The sequence below is a fragment of the Haliotis rufescens genome, unplaced genomic scaffold (assembly GCF_023055435.1).
Source record: "Haliotis rufescens isolate VD_foot unplaced genomic scaffold, xgHalRufe1.0.p SCAF_18, whole genome shotgun sequence".
In the NCBI taxonomy this organism is placed as follows: domain Eukaryota; kingdom Metazoa; phylum Mollusca; class Gastropoda; order Lepetellida; family Haliotidae; genus Haliotis; species Haliotis rufescens.
Window position 1 is genome coordinate 28,355,806 of NW_025963868.1, and position 14,350 is coordinate 28,370,155.

General features: G+C 40.5%; 1 protein-coding gene across 9 annotated transcripts in view; it reads right to left on the reverse strand.

Annotated features, from left to right (window-relative positions):
- Window positions 1-8,769: 8,769 nt before the first annotated feature.
- Window positions 8,770-14,350, reverse strand: part of LOC124148917 — a 43,865-nt gene continuing 38,284 nt past the window's right edge. For 8 of the 9 annotated variants that reach the window (XM_048398525.1, XM_048398524.1, XM_048398531.1 and 5 more), the window contains 4 exons: window positions 14,032-14,100; window positions 13,484-13,552; window positions 12,268-12,315; window positions 8,770-10,989 (listed from right to left, as the gene is read on the reverse strand). In XM_048398525.1, coding sequence (XP_048254482.1) covers window positions 10,943-10,989; window positions 12,268-12,315; window positions 13,484-13,552; window positions 14,032-14,100 — 233 coding nt within the window. In that variant the 3' untranslated portion in view covers window positions 8,770-10,942. The remainder of the gene's footprint in view (window positions 10,990-12,267; window positions 12,316-13,483; window positions 13,553-14,031; window positions 14,101-14,350) is intronic. The other variant, XM_048398528.1, reaches the window with a different exon arrangement.

Below are 14,350 nucleotides of genomic sequence, written 5' to 3' on the forward strand. Positions count from 1 at the left end.
ATCTACACATAGGATGAAATTACACAAGTCACCATAATCAAGGATAACATATATTAACATTGGGTTCTAACTTGTCTACACCACTGTCCTCCTCATTAGCATATACGGGGCGGTCGGGTAGCCTAGTGGTTAAAGTGTTCGCTCGTCACGCCAAAGACCCGGGTTCGATTCCCGACATGGGTACATTTCTGGTGTCCCCCGCCGTGATATTGCTGGAATATTGCTAAAAGCGGCGTAAAGCCATACTCACTCACTCACTCATTAGCATATACCGGAGAGCCGTCTGGGTGGATGTAAACGAACACCGGGAATGTAAGGAAGGGAGATAATTCATCCTTTATTCTGAAAACCACAGCGTCGTCCCAAAGGGAGTAAACTCGTTCAAAATATTGTGACAAAGGATTTTTAATACAAACGGAAATGCCACCTGAGAACCGACTACGGTTAACAGATCGCTTAGCCTTACTGACTGACTGACTGAGTATTGTTTTACGCCGTTTTTTGCAATATTCCAGCAATATCACGGCGGGGGACACCAGAAATGGGCTTCACACATTGTACCCATGTCGGGAATCGAACCCGGGTCTTCGGCGTGACGAGCGATCGCTTTAACCACTAGGCTACCCGACCGCCCCCGCTAAGCCTTACAGTCGAACATGTTGTAATTACTGAAATTGTTGTTTAACATAGATATAGCATCATCAGTCATAGTTTCCAAGAGACAAGTTATATCAAACGTTTTACAAAATGAAATGTAATCAGAACATTCAGCTTTTGATCTCAAGCCGTGAATATTCCAAGTACAGGTTCGAGTTGTGATGTCCACATCATCGGCTTGACCATTCCTGGCTGAAACACTGGGTTCAGATTGATACTCTGCGTTCTGGGACTTAGCAGTACTGTCAAGTACTCTATCTGTTGCTACTGCAACTATCACATTATTAACAGTACATGTTGTATCGATAACATTTGTGGTAATGTCTGTACACTTGTCTGAAGAACCAACACAACTGTGCCCTAAAGATGTAATGCAAACATTTTTATTATCATGGTGATGTTTACCAGTGGTACTCTGATTATGACTGTAGCCATGGCCGCACCCCTAGTCTCTCTCAGCCTGGGTATAACCACTTCCTGCTGAAGCTGTTTCTACGATAGGCTGTCTGCCAACTTTACAGCCACCCTCCTGTTCATCCAACACAGATCCCTCACTCACCAGCTTATCATAACTCAGATAGGCAGTTTTACCATCGTCTCTGGCCGGCTTGGGTGGTGCAAGGTGATGGGTGTCTGAGCGCAGACTGATTAGTTGGCAACGTAGCGGAAGTACTTCCTGGGCCAATACCACACACTACATAATACTTCAAGTTTTGTAAATACGCAAAAGAAGGCTAAAGCACAAAGACATATACGATCGATAGAATCGAAAACTAAAAAAGCAAAGCGATTCGTTGATTATGAACAATATTTCTCGAATATTGTATATTATATTTATATATATTCTACCATTTGTCAGCGCACTATTTAAGTTTTAAATTCATAATTGCTAGTCTTACATGTTAATTTCTGAAATGAAACTGTCTGGATCCTGTTATTTCGTTTAATGATGAAAAGCGACTCGAAGCCTTTAAGCTGTAACTGCAATGCCAGTACTTCCCTGTGACAACCCAAGCAGGGGCGCCAAGGGCAATGCACTCAAAGAGCCAAGTAGACAAACACGTATGTTCAAACTAATTTCAATTTGGTGTCAAGGATAGCTTCAAAGCAGACATTTACGGGCGTATTTATTAGTTATTCATGCAAGCTGTTACCAATCAACAACCAAAATCAAAAACGAAACTAAATGTATAAAAAAGAGAGTGTTGGCGTTCTAAAAGTTGGTCAGTAAAACAGAAAACATTCAACTTTAGTGGATAAAAACTTCTGTGTCGATGTTCATTCTTTCACAGTCATTCAGCTTAACAAGAGTGTGGACTCTATATCGAAACATCGCTAAATACAACAACAAACCACAAGTTGTTATCCAAAAAGTTGTATTTTTTCGTAAAAACAAAACTTAAAAGACTCAAAAACAAAACTAACATAACGCCAAAAAAACTAATGCACCAACATTAGCTCCCCGTTCAACACAATGTGACCTTTCCTATATTCTGGTTAGGGATTCCTTCAGGGAATTCCGAAATATATATGCATCGCACAATGAATGGCTTGGCCTCGATATCCTCACAACTAGTGCACTAACTTGACCCAAATGGTCGATTTGTTCATTTCAATATTTTTGCATTAAAAATGGATAAGTATTCAGTCGAAGATTCTGTGATTTCACAGAACATCGGGGATCAAGTTCTGGATATATTCGGCGAACCTCCAAAGACATTACGAAAACATCGTTAGAAGCGTCAGTTTTAAATTTAGTATCTGTTGGTTGGCCATGTGATCAGGTAAAGGTCCGATTCCGTACATGCGTTTAATGTCGTATTTGCGTTAAGGTTCGCCCGGCTGATAACGTTGCGCCTCTGCTCGCGTAGCCTTGGGGATTTTATGAACGTATCAAACAATTCTGAAACTGAACGAAGCGCTTCTACAGCTGTGATTAAACCTGAAGGTTAAAGTTTGTTAGTTAGTTGTTTTATTCAAAACACAAGACATTATTTTTACAAAGTTGTTTCTTACTTTATACCCCTACATCCTTATGTATTTTCTTGCATAAAGACTTGAGAGTGAATTTGACATTTTTCCGCTCAGCCCAGCCCAGCCCCGAGCAAGCAAGCAAGCAGCAAGCAAGCAAGTCACGGGATACCACTTGTGGATAGTATGAGCACAAATCCATTCAGTTATGGAGCACAGCACTGCACTGCACAGCACAGCACAGCACAGCACAGCACAGCACAGCACAGCACAACCATAACTGCCATCCTGTGGTAGATATAATACCAGACAGTCCAGTGATTGACCTCATGAGCATCGATCCACGCAAATTGGATACGATGACATGCATGAACCAAGTCAGCAAGTTTGACCACCCGATCCTGTTAGTCGCCTCTTATGACAAGCATAGTCGCCCTTTACGGCAAGCATGGGCTGGCATTTACAAGTTGATAGAAAACTAAGAACATGAATTTTTATTGATGACAACATCAGCAACAATAGAGAAGTTGCTATTGGGATAAATTATAACAACAATACCAACTAAATGTGTACACTTTAATTTCAATGCTGGGTTTAACCAAACTGATAATCATCTACGACCTTCATCACTTTGGGATTTCCTTTCACATTAATCTGACGCACTGTGAAGTAATAAACAGAAGGAAAATTGCAGTATATAGACCCAATAAGCACATGCTGGTGGACTATTGTCTTCTTGTTCTTGTTTGTTTTTTGATGCTGCACTCAGCAAATATTCCAGCTATGGGACAGCGGTCTGTAAATAAGTGAATCTGGACCAGACATTCCAGTCATTGATATCATGAGCATTGATATGATATCATGAGCACACAACTGGGATACGATGACATGCATGAACCAAGTCAACATGTCTGGTCACCCGCTCCCATTACTCACATTATGATTTGTTTGGACTTCCTTGTTTGTTGGTTGGTTGTTGGACATTAATGACACACTCAGTAATATTCCAGCTATATGATGGCAATTTTGAAATAATCGAGTCTCGGCCAGAGTCTCGTGATTGACACTATTAGCATTGATCTATGCAACTGTGATAAGATGACATGCATCAATCAAGTCAGCAAGTTAGACCATCCGATCCTGTTGGTCACCTCGTACAATGGTTGCTGAAGACCAATTCTGACATGGAATCTTCATGTGATGTATTCAGCAAAAAATTGAAAACAACTTCCATAGCCATACGGAAAGTACTCCACAGTCGCTGGGTAGGCTGTATATAAGAGGACAAAAGCGTGTTTGCGCATCTCGCACACATTTCATCGCTTTGGAACTACCTTTCACACCACTGTCGTCGCTGGGTGAATATGTATTATTGTCACTGACTTTTGCTATCACCACTGTATTTTTGTATTTGATACTGGCACACACATATTATTTATTGAATATTGTACTACCACTATATTGTTTACCGCCAATGCAATTACTGTGCAGTAATTTGTATTGATTTGTAAACTGAGTGAACTTTGTAATACATTTGTTGATTTATACATACCACTTGTTGGTTGATTGTTGATTTCAAACTAAGTCCTTTTACGTGCAGATTTCTGGATTAACATATTGTTTCAATTTGGGAATCGACACGTAAGAATCATATAAAAAAGCATAACAGTTTTCCCAGTTCTGGATGAAAGCGATATGTAATGATAACTTAGTAATTGACTTCATTACATCGTATGCTATGGAGAACTGTGGTAGAACATGACTTTACAAGACGTTAATAAAAATTGCTATGTACTGAAGTCATTGATAGATATTTAGAAGTTGGAAAACCATGAATACGTGACTAATGTTTTCCAAACAAACGGAGGTGCACATGCTGTCTAAATAAACTGACGGCCAAAAGAAACCTTACCAACGATATTTCTAGGATAAAATATGACCAACACAATTTGAAGCAGCAATAACAATTGTATTGTAGAAATTCATCATTCAGTAAAAGTAAAAGTCCTTGACCTCCAACAGGGACATTTCTTGACAAGTGGTCATTCGTCTAGTATTCGATCAACAACAATGGTAACAACTTTAAGCTGACGACGGCCCAGGACGTTCAATACGGGATATGACCTCCATGAGCGGCAATGCTTCTTCGAATGCGGCGTCGAACTGAGTAGACAAGCGTCCTCACATCGACTGCAGGTATCCGATTCCATTCCTCACGGAGGGCAACGAGCAACACTTGTCTCGTGAAGGGAGGATGTTGACGTTTCCGAAGACGACGCCCCAGCTGGTCCCAGAGATGTTTTATGGGTGACAGATATCGTGATCGAGCTGGCCACGGCAGGACAGTCACGTTGTTGGCGTTGAGGAAGTCTCTAGAAATACGGGTTTTATGGGGTGTGGCGTTATCGTGTTGGAACACCGTCCGTTGTTGACGCTGGACGAAAGGAAGAACCACTGGCCGTAAGATATTGTCAATGTAGCGTTGTGCTGTCAGATTGCCTTCGATGATGACAAGTTCCGTCTTCTCGTCCCCGCAAATGCCGCCCCAGACCATCACACTTCCGCCCCCGTAAGGTTCCACCTCCTGGACACAACAAGGAGCCGTACGTTCACCACGTCGTCGATAAACTCGCGTCCGCCCATCAGGTTTGAAAAGTTGGAGTCATTGAACAGCACTCGCCGCCATTCCCTTTGTTGCCATCGCTGAGTTTGCCTGCACCACGTCAATCTGGCACGTCGACGGTGGCCCGGACCCTATAATGTCGTAGTCGTCTGGTCACTGTTTGTCTGCTGACCGGATGTCCTAAGCTGTTGGCAGCTGATGACGTCACAGTAAGAAATCTAATCCTCAGATGAAGTACCCGTAAATAACGGTCATACTGCGGGGTCGTGACCTTTGGTCTGCCACTCCGTGGTCTGTCTGCGGTTCTGCCAGTCTGTCGGAGACGTGCGACCAGTCTGGTAATGGTCATCTTGGAGCATTTCATGTTAATGGCAACCGCTCTCTGTGTCGCTCCCATCTGCAGCATACCTATGGCTCTCTCCCTCTGGACAGCAGTCAGTCTTGGCATGTTCGTTGGTGTTAATCATCGCAACCAATGATAGGAAACAGATCCGTGCGTAATTTATACCCGGAACTTGCACGATAATTTGGGAAAGAATGTTTTTAAAAATTGCTGAAAAACACCAATATCTCCCAAAATCCGCAAAGCACGTGCAAAGATCGACAGAGAACATGAAGGCTGTATTCGTGAGATGTGTTTTTTACTGTTTTTGAACAGGTTGGCATCTTTGTTTCAAAGTGGCAAATCATTTAATGTTGGTAACGTTTCTTATGGCCCTCAGTTTATATGGTGATAACAAATAGCAGGTATGGGGATAGATATCAGTATGTGGACTTGTCAGAATAAGACGTTTTTGTCCACGTGGTCAACGAGTCGGCGCTAGATACCCCTGTATAAAGCTACCAGGGGGCACCCGGCTGGGACCTAGACTGTTGCTTCTGTCTATTACCGTTTTACTTGTCGCCGGAGATGTCGAGTCGAACCCCGGCTCCCCGAAACATCAACCTGAAGGTGTACAGGCGAGACTAATACCTCGCAACGTGTCTGGTCAAGTAATTACCCCATCTAATTCTGACAGTCCATCCATTACCCTCAATGATCTCGCTATTACACTGACAACAATACAATCACAAATTGCTCAGCTCAATCAGAAAACAGACGGTTTCATACAGGTCTATGATGAAAGGTTAAGCCATTTGGAAAAAGAAAATAACTTTCTCAAGAAGAAAGTGTTTGATTTGAAGACCAAGACAGATAATATAGAGGCCCATTCACGTCTAAATAATTTGATTTTTCACGGCAAACCCGACAAGAGAGGTGAGACTTGGGTAGAGAGTGAGAAGGCAGTTAGAGATTGTATGGCCAAAACACTCCATCTTGACTCTGCAGATTCTATCAACATCGAAAGAGCCCACAGATTACACTCAAAGTCAACCAACAGGCCCATAATACTGAGATTTTCTTTTTTATATATATTCTTTTTGCAAGGGAAGAGTTAAAACTGAATAATGACTTTAGAGTAGCTGATGATTTTACGCAGAGAGTTCGAAATGTGTAATCGAAATTGTTTCCCTTTATGAAGCCGGCCAGAGACGATGGTAAAACTGCCTATCTGAGTTATGATAAGCTGGTGATCGAGGGATCTGTGTTTGTGTTGGATGAGGAACAGGAGGGTGTATGTAAAGGTGGACAAAGACGTCACTGGGTATCACGCAGTCAGCCTATCGCAGGCACAGCTTCAGCAGGGAGTGGTTATACCCAGACTGAGGGGGACGAGGGGTATGGCCATGGCTACAGTAATAATCAGAGTACCACTGGTAAACAGCACCATGATAAGAAAAAATGCTTGCTTTACATTCATAGGTCACAGTTGTGTTGGTACTTCAGACAAGTGTACAGACATTACTACAAATGTTATCGATACAACAGGTACTGTTAATGATAGTGTGATAGTTGCAGTAGCAATAGATAGAGTACTTGACAGTTCTGCCATGTCTCAGAACGCAGAGTATCAACCTGAACCCAGTGTTTCAGCCAGGAATGGTCAAGCCGATGATGTGGACATCACAACTGGAATCTGTATTTGGAATATTCACGGCTTGAGATCAAAAGCTGAATGTTCTGATTACATTTCATTTTGATATAATTTGTCTCTTGGAAACTATGACTGATGATGCTATATCTATGTTAAACAACAATTTCAGTAATTACAACATGTTCGACTGTAAGGCTAAGCTATCTGTTAACCGTGGTCGGTTCTCAGGTTGCATTTCCGTTTGTATTAAAAATCATTTGTCATAATATTTTAAACGAGTTTACTCCCTTTGGGACGACGCTCTGGTTTTCAGAATGAAGGGTGAATTATCTCCCTTCCTAACATTCCTGGTGTTTGTTTACATCCACCCTGACGGCTCTCCGGTATATGCTAATGAGTGAGTGAGTTAGTATGGCTTTACGCCGCTTTTAGCAATATTCCAGCAATATCACGGCGGGGGACACCAGAAATGTACCCATGTCGGGAATCGAATCCGGGTCTTTGGCGTGACGAGCGAACACTTTAACCACTAGGCTACCCGACCGCCCCGTATATGCTAATGAGGAGGACAGTGGTGTAGACAAGTTAGAACGCCAGTTAATACATGTTATCCATGATTATGGTGACTAGTGTAAATTCATCCTATGTGTAGATTTTAATGCAAGGACTGGTCAGGGATTAGATTATTTGATAGATGATGAGATAGATTATCTACCTATTGATAAGAATACACTTCAGATGAATTTTGTCAACAACGATGTGTCAGTGATTTTCATACAAATAACTATGGTAGAGCCTTACTTGAATTGTGTAAGTAACTTGGGGTTCACATCGTTAATGGTAGGACAAACTCAGATAGTCCAGGTAATCTTACTTTCATTTCTCACACAGGAAGTAGTACTGTAGATTATTGTATTGTTTCATCGAGTTTATTTGAATCCATTACATATATGTCGGTGGTTGAACGAAACGACTCAGATCACTTGCCTATTGTCTCTCCGCATGCTTCAAAGATCTTACTCCTTGTTCTTTTCAACAAAATAATATTGTCAACACTTCATCTGCCTCATTAACCCCTGAACCAAAATATAGACTTCCTCCTGAGCAAGTTGTTTCCTACCACCTCCATCTCTGTAATACGTTAAGTGGAGAAAGTTTTAATGAGTGTGCAGTCATTTTGAAGGACAACCCTAACGCAGCAGTTACTAAGCTCACTGACATTGTGATATGTTGTGCTACAAGTACAGGCACTGTTTGTTCTTGGTCCAGTAAATGTGGTGTATCTCAGCCAGTCTGGTTTGACAGTGAGTGATATAATAATATCGAATGAAGAAATTAAGTAAGCAGCGCATCATTGAGATTGTAAAACGTTTCGGAAAATATCTGATTTTTTAATGTGTGATGAATGTACTGAAGTGTTGTTATCTGGCGAGATCACAGAACAAGAAGTGAGGGAAGCATTGAAAAGTCTTAAAAATAGTAAAGCGTCAGGCGTCGATGGAATTCCATCAGAATTGTACAAAATAACAGGAGATTTTCTCATACCATTTTTGTTGCTTTTATTCAATAAAATCCTTGATACAGGTATTTTCTCCAATGCGTAGAATATTGGAATGATAATGTCTTTATTCAAATCAGGAAATGTCAGTCAACCAAACAATTACAGAGGTATATCTGTTTTGAATGTCATGGGAAAACTTTCTGTATTTATTGTTGAATAACGACTTAGAATTTGGCTTGAAGTAAATGATATCTCAAGCTCAAGCAGGGTTTCGCTCTGCGTATTCTGAAGATGACAATATCTTTGTTCTTCAGTTACTTTGCTCCAAATATTTATGTAAACCTAGAGGTCGTTTTATTGCGCCTTTGTTGATTTCCGCAAAGCTTTTGATTACGTTGATAGAACAAAAACTGCTGTACCTATTGATCACTAAAGGATGTCGTGGTCAAATGTTAATAGTTCTTAAGAATATGTATTTCTCAGTCAAAGCATGTATTAGAACTGACTCGGGTATAACTCCTTGTTTTACTACCTCCAGTGGTGTTCGTCAAGGTTGCATCTTAAGCCTAGTCTTATTCGTCAGTTTTTATAAACAAACTTGTTTCTGAAATTTACAAAGAATGTCATCCTGGTGTGTTTGTGACATAAGACAACATAGATATTATGCTATTGCTTTTCACGGATGATGTTGCTCTGGTGCCCTAGTATGTTGCTTGCAGAAACAGCTTAATGTATTGCAGTCCTTTGGTATTAAGTGGGGTTTAGAAGTAAACCTTGTGAAAACCAATGTTATTGTTTTTAGAAATGGAGGAATTGTATCGAAGCAGGAAAATTGGATATATGGTGATAAACATTTAAAACATTGGAAGTTATCATAAGTATTTAGGACTATTACTGTCCCCAAGAATCAATTGGTCTAAGGCTTGTAAGACCTTAGCGCTTCAGGCATCTGAGGCAATGTTTCCTGTTTATAAATTATTGAAGGAAAACAAATATATCTCATTTTCAACAGCAAATTCAATATTTGATGGTAAAATTATACCCATTTTGTTCTACGGCTAGGAAATATGGGGCATTAAATATATTTGAATCCATTGAGAAATGTCACACTTTGTATTTTAAGCAATTTTTATGCATTGGTAAATATGCTTCAAATAAGGCAGTGCTTGGTGAAAATGGCCGCTGTAGTATATATGTTCATAGCCAGCTGCGTGTTGTTAAATACTGGATAATAGATATTAGAAATGGAAGCTGACAGGTACCCATTTCAATGTTACAAAACGCTAAAGCAAGATGGTGAAGGGAAAACGAATTGGTGTCTGGTGTAAGGAGCATATTATTTAATACTGGGTTTTCCTTTGTATGGATCTCACAAGACACTCGTAATGAAAAACTATTTTTACATTTAAACAAATATTGTTAGATATATTTCAGCAAAACTGGCACCAACAAGTTTCCTCTTCACACTTTCTCAAGCATCATGCTTGTATCAAATCATTATTACAACCAGAAAAATATTTAAGTATATTATAAGATAAAACTCTATTGAGAGCTCTTTGTAAATTAAGAATATCTCTCCATAACTTCCTTGTCAATAAACATCGTAGACCCAAGGATAGTGATTTTGTAAATTGAAGATGTTCTAACTGTACCAACCAGGAGATTGAAGACGAGTTTCATGTTCTTTTTATATGTGAAAAATTGAAAACGTTGAGATTAATATTTTTATCTAATTTATATATATCACACAAAGACAATCAATTAATGATCAATTTGTTGAATTCGACAAATGAAGATGTTATCAAATCTTTCAAAATATATTTGAAAAATGTATTTAGAATATATTATGCTATGTTCAAGATCACGTTGAATTTTATATATCTGTTAAAACTGAACTGTACTATGGGCCATATGGCCTTGCATACTGACTAAACTGTCTGTCTGTCTGAATACGTGGCACTTCTTTATGGATAACAACTTATTTTAATTATTGTAACGACGTTTCAGGTCTACTTCTTGCCCCATCAACAGGTAAACAATGAGTAGGCATATAGAGTTATACAATAATTACATACATATATACGTGTTTAATAACAAAATCTGATCATGGTAACATTAACAATAAGGAACTATAGTAGCATTAATGCATCGTAAATAAACTAATCGCAGATACAGATAGGTGTTCAGGTGACGTGATGACATCAGTACCCATATTCATATGGACGACTGGTTCGTGAAGGTGGTGTTTTGATAGATGGGCTCTGTGAGGGAGAAAAGATGTGAGTCAATGATGATAATGTTTGATGTTGACAATGTTTCCATCATCATAGTTGCATACCACAGGAACGGTGAGTTAGCCTACTGGTTAAAGAGTTCCTTCGTCATGCCGACAGTATTAGTGCAATATAACAAGAAATGACCTAAAACCCAGCTCACTCACTAAACACTAATATACATGAGATCATAAACATGTGGGTTGTATTAGGGCAATGTTGCTGGCATATAACCCAACTCTATTAACATAAAACACTTATATGTCATTAATGTGGGTCATACTGATGTTACTACACTTGTGTAAGGATTCATTTGTATTTTTCTCAGACCGCCTCCATCTTCTTGTGGTAGAGTGTCCGCCCGGAGAGCGGAAGGTCCGGGGTTCGATCCCCGACCGCGTCATACAAAAAGACGTTAAAAGATTGTACTTGTTGTTACCCTGTCTGGCGCTCGGCATTAAGGGACTAAAACAAGGACTGGTCGGCTCGGAGTCAGTATACTGTGTCTGAGTGGGGTATTCATGTTAAACTGCGGCATGATATCTCAGTGAGCTAGCACTATAAATCGGCATTAGTCCGGACTAGTACAAGCAGCCACACAAACACACACACGTACATGCACGTCACTATATAAGTTCAATAATCTTGGACGCGACATTCAACCCCATTTCACCTCACCACACCTCACCTCACTTCATACTGATGTTACTACACTTGCATAAGAATTCATTTGTATTTTTCTCCCTGTTGAGGGGAAATTTTTCAAACATTCTGACACACAAGAATGTAGCCATTGCTACATTATGCACACTTTTATATGCCTCTTCAACTGTATTGTCAATAACGTTCTTTGTATTCCGTCACCCAATTTTGTTGTGTGTGTGTGAAGCAAGAATTAAAGATGAGCAATGACTGGATTTGTCTTAATTCGCTTGCTGTAAATATGGAATATATGTATACATATTATATGAATAATAACTGATGGTAAGAACTGGTTCCCAACAAAGCATACGGGTCCCAAATAGATGGGATGGTCAGACTGGGTGACTTGATTGGTTGAAACGGTGTCATCTTACACCGACAGCGTGGAGCGTTGCTCACAATATCAAATGCTGAATGTTCTGGTCCAGACTCGATTATTTCCTGGCCGCCGTCATATAGCTAGAATATTGCAATGTGTGGTTTAAATAACAAACTAAAATATTGTATTGTTTTCCAATACGATGCTATTAAAATACAAACCGCAAGTGTAAGTTTGCCACCTACCATCATTGTACGCTTGTCCTTTGGGTGATCTCACTTTCCTCTCCTTTCCTGGTGCGTAACACAAGAAAACAGAAGAGGTGTAGGAAATGCTGCTATAATACTGAGATACAGGACAATGCAATAAAATCAATTATGTGCGCTGTAGTAACGAATTGAAAATACTTTCAAACAAACAGTTTCTTCTCCTGCTGCAATTAATCCAAACGGTCATTGGTATAGAGTATGTCAGTATGGAACAATCGATCAAGGTATTTCAGTTGTATCAGGGTGCAACAGCTGAATGTGTGCGGACAGACCCACATCAGGGTGGACTTCTTTGTAAAACCCACGATCCCTGTCACGGGACAGCCTCCCCGGTCCAGATGCAGAGCGTCCACCTGGATTCCGGAAAGTCATTGGTCCAGTACCCGGCCGCGTTATACCAAAAGACGTTAAACGACGGTACTTTTTGTCACCCTGCCCGGCACTCGGCATTAAACGGCTAAAACAAGGACTGGTTGGCTCGGCGTCAGTATACTGTGTCTGAGTGGGATATTCTCGTAACCTGCGTCATAGTATCTCAGTTGGCTAGCACTATTAAATCGGCATTAGTCCTGACAAGTACAAGCAGCCACACACAAACACACGTTTAATTGCAATGATCTTAAACGCGATGGTAGACCCCTTTTCACCTCACCTCTGACACGGTGTTGAGATGCCAAAGATGATAGCAATGGATCAGGGTATTTCGGTTCACTCAGGGTGAAACAGCTGAATGTGTGAGGGAAGCCCCACATCAGTGTGGACGTGGACTGTTTTATAAAACCCACGATCCCTGACCCGGTGTTGAGATGCCAAGGATGATAACTGGGGCATATGAGGAACTCGAATCGACGGGCCGAGGACTCTGTCTGCCCAGTAACTTACAATGGTGTGCAGTACTGTGTTTTACATAGAATGGACCAAGGGACATAACTTGGGCAAAGTTTAACTCACGACCCGAGGCAGCTGAGGGCGTTGCAATTTGTTTGACAAATCGGGCACCGTGTCTCATCATTGATTCCTTGAGATAGGCATCAGATCACATGATCAGTTACAATGTGATATCAGTCCGCCTGGACAGAGTAGGATGATCAGTAAAAGTATGTATAAACTGAATGCATATGTACCATGCAAGGCCAGTCCGAATATGGTTGCACAAATCAAACGGGTAGTTTGTCAAGCAGCGTCGACGTACCTCTTTTTTGACGTATATTTTCGCTCATTTCAAGCTGGATGTTGCCGTAGTTTGTGCCCGAAGCAGTTCCTAGCAACACACAGAGTTTTCAGTTTATACTGTTCTACCTCGTCAACACTAGCTACTTTAAGGTACTGGCAGAATATTAATCCTTATCGTCACTAGGGTCTTAAACAGGCACTCTGCTTGTCTCGAACTACGGATTAATCGATACACATGTCCTTTATAACTCCTTAGTATTTCGAATACTAATTTAAGCTGGTTATTTCATCAGCCTGTTATCTACCTTGTGTATTTCATTAGCACGGTCCTGTGGAGGAAGGGATGTACACACAAAAACAAATACTTGTGAAATTTCATATGGATTACTTATGAATACAAGCGACAAATCCTTTCCATATTCATAAGAAATCTCTGCTAAAATAGTTCGTTGTACGATCCTGATTATATCATGAGCTAGTGTTTATGAATCTGAAAGCCTGATGAACGAGGGTCAGGCTTAACTTTCATTATCTGATTCCTTATGCTTTAAACCGGTGACAAAGTACCTTTTTCTTTACGTATGTTTTCTTCATCTTCAAATCCAGTGTTGCCATAGACGTGGGCAGGATTCCCATCTGGAACATTGTGTTATTTCAGAAGAGTGGGTATGTACTTCACTTATATCATGGCTTGTGTTTTGTTTGTTTGTTTGTTTAACGCCGCACGCGGCAATATTCAAGCTTTATGACGGCGGTCTGTAAATAATCGAGTCGGGACCAGACAATCCAATGATTGACATCATCAGCATCGATCCACGCAATTGGGATCGATGACATGCATCAACCAAGTCAGCGACCCTGACCATCCGATCCTGTTAGTCGCCTT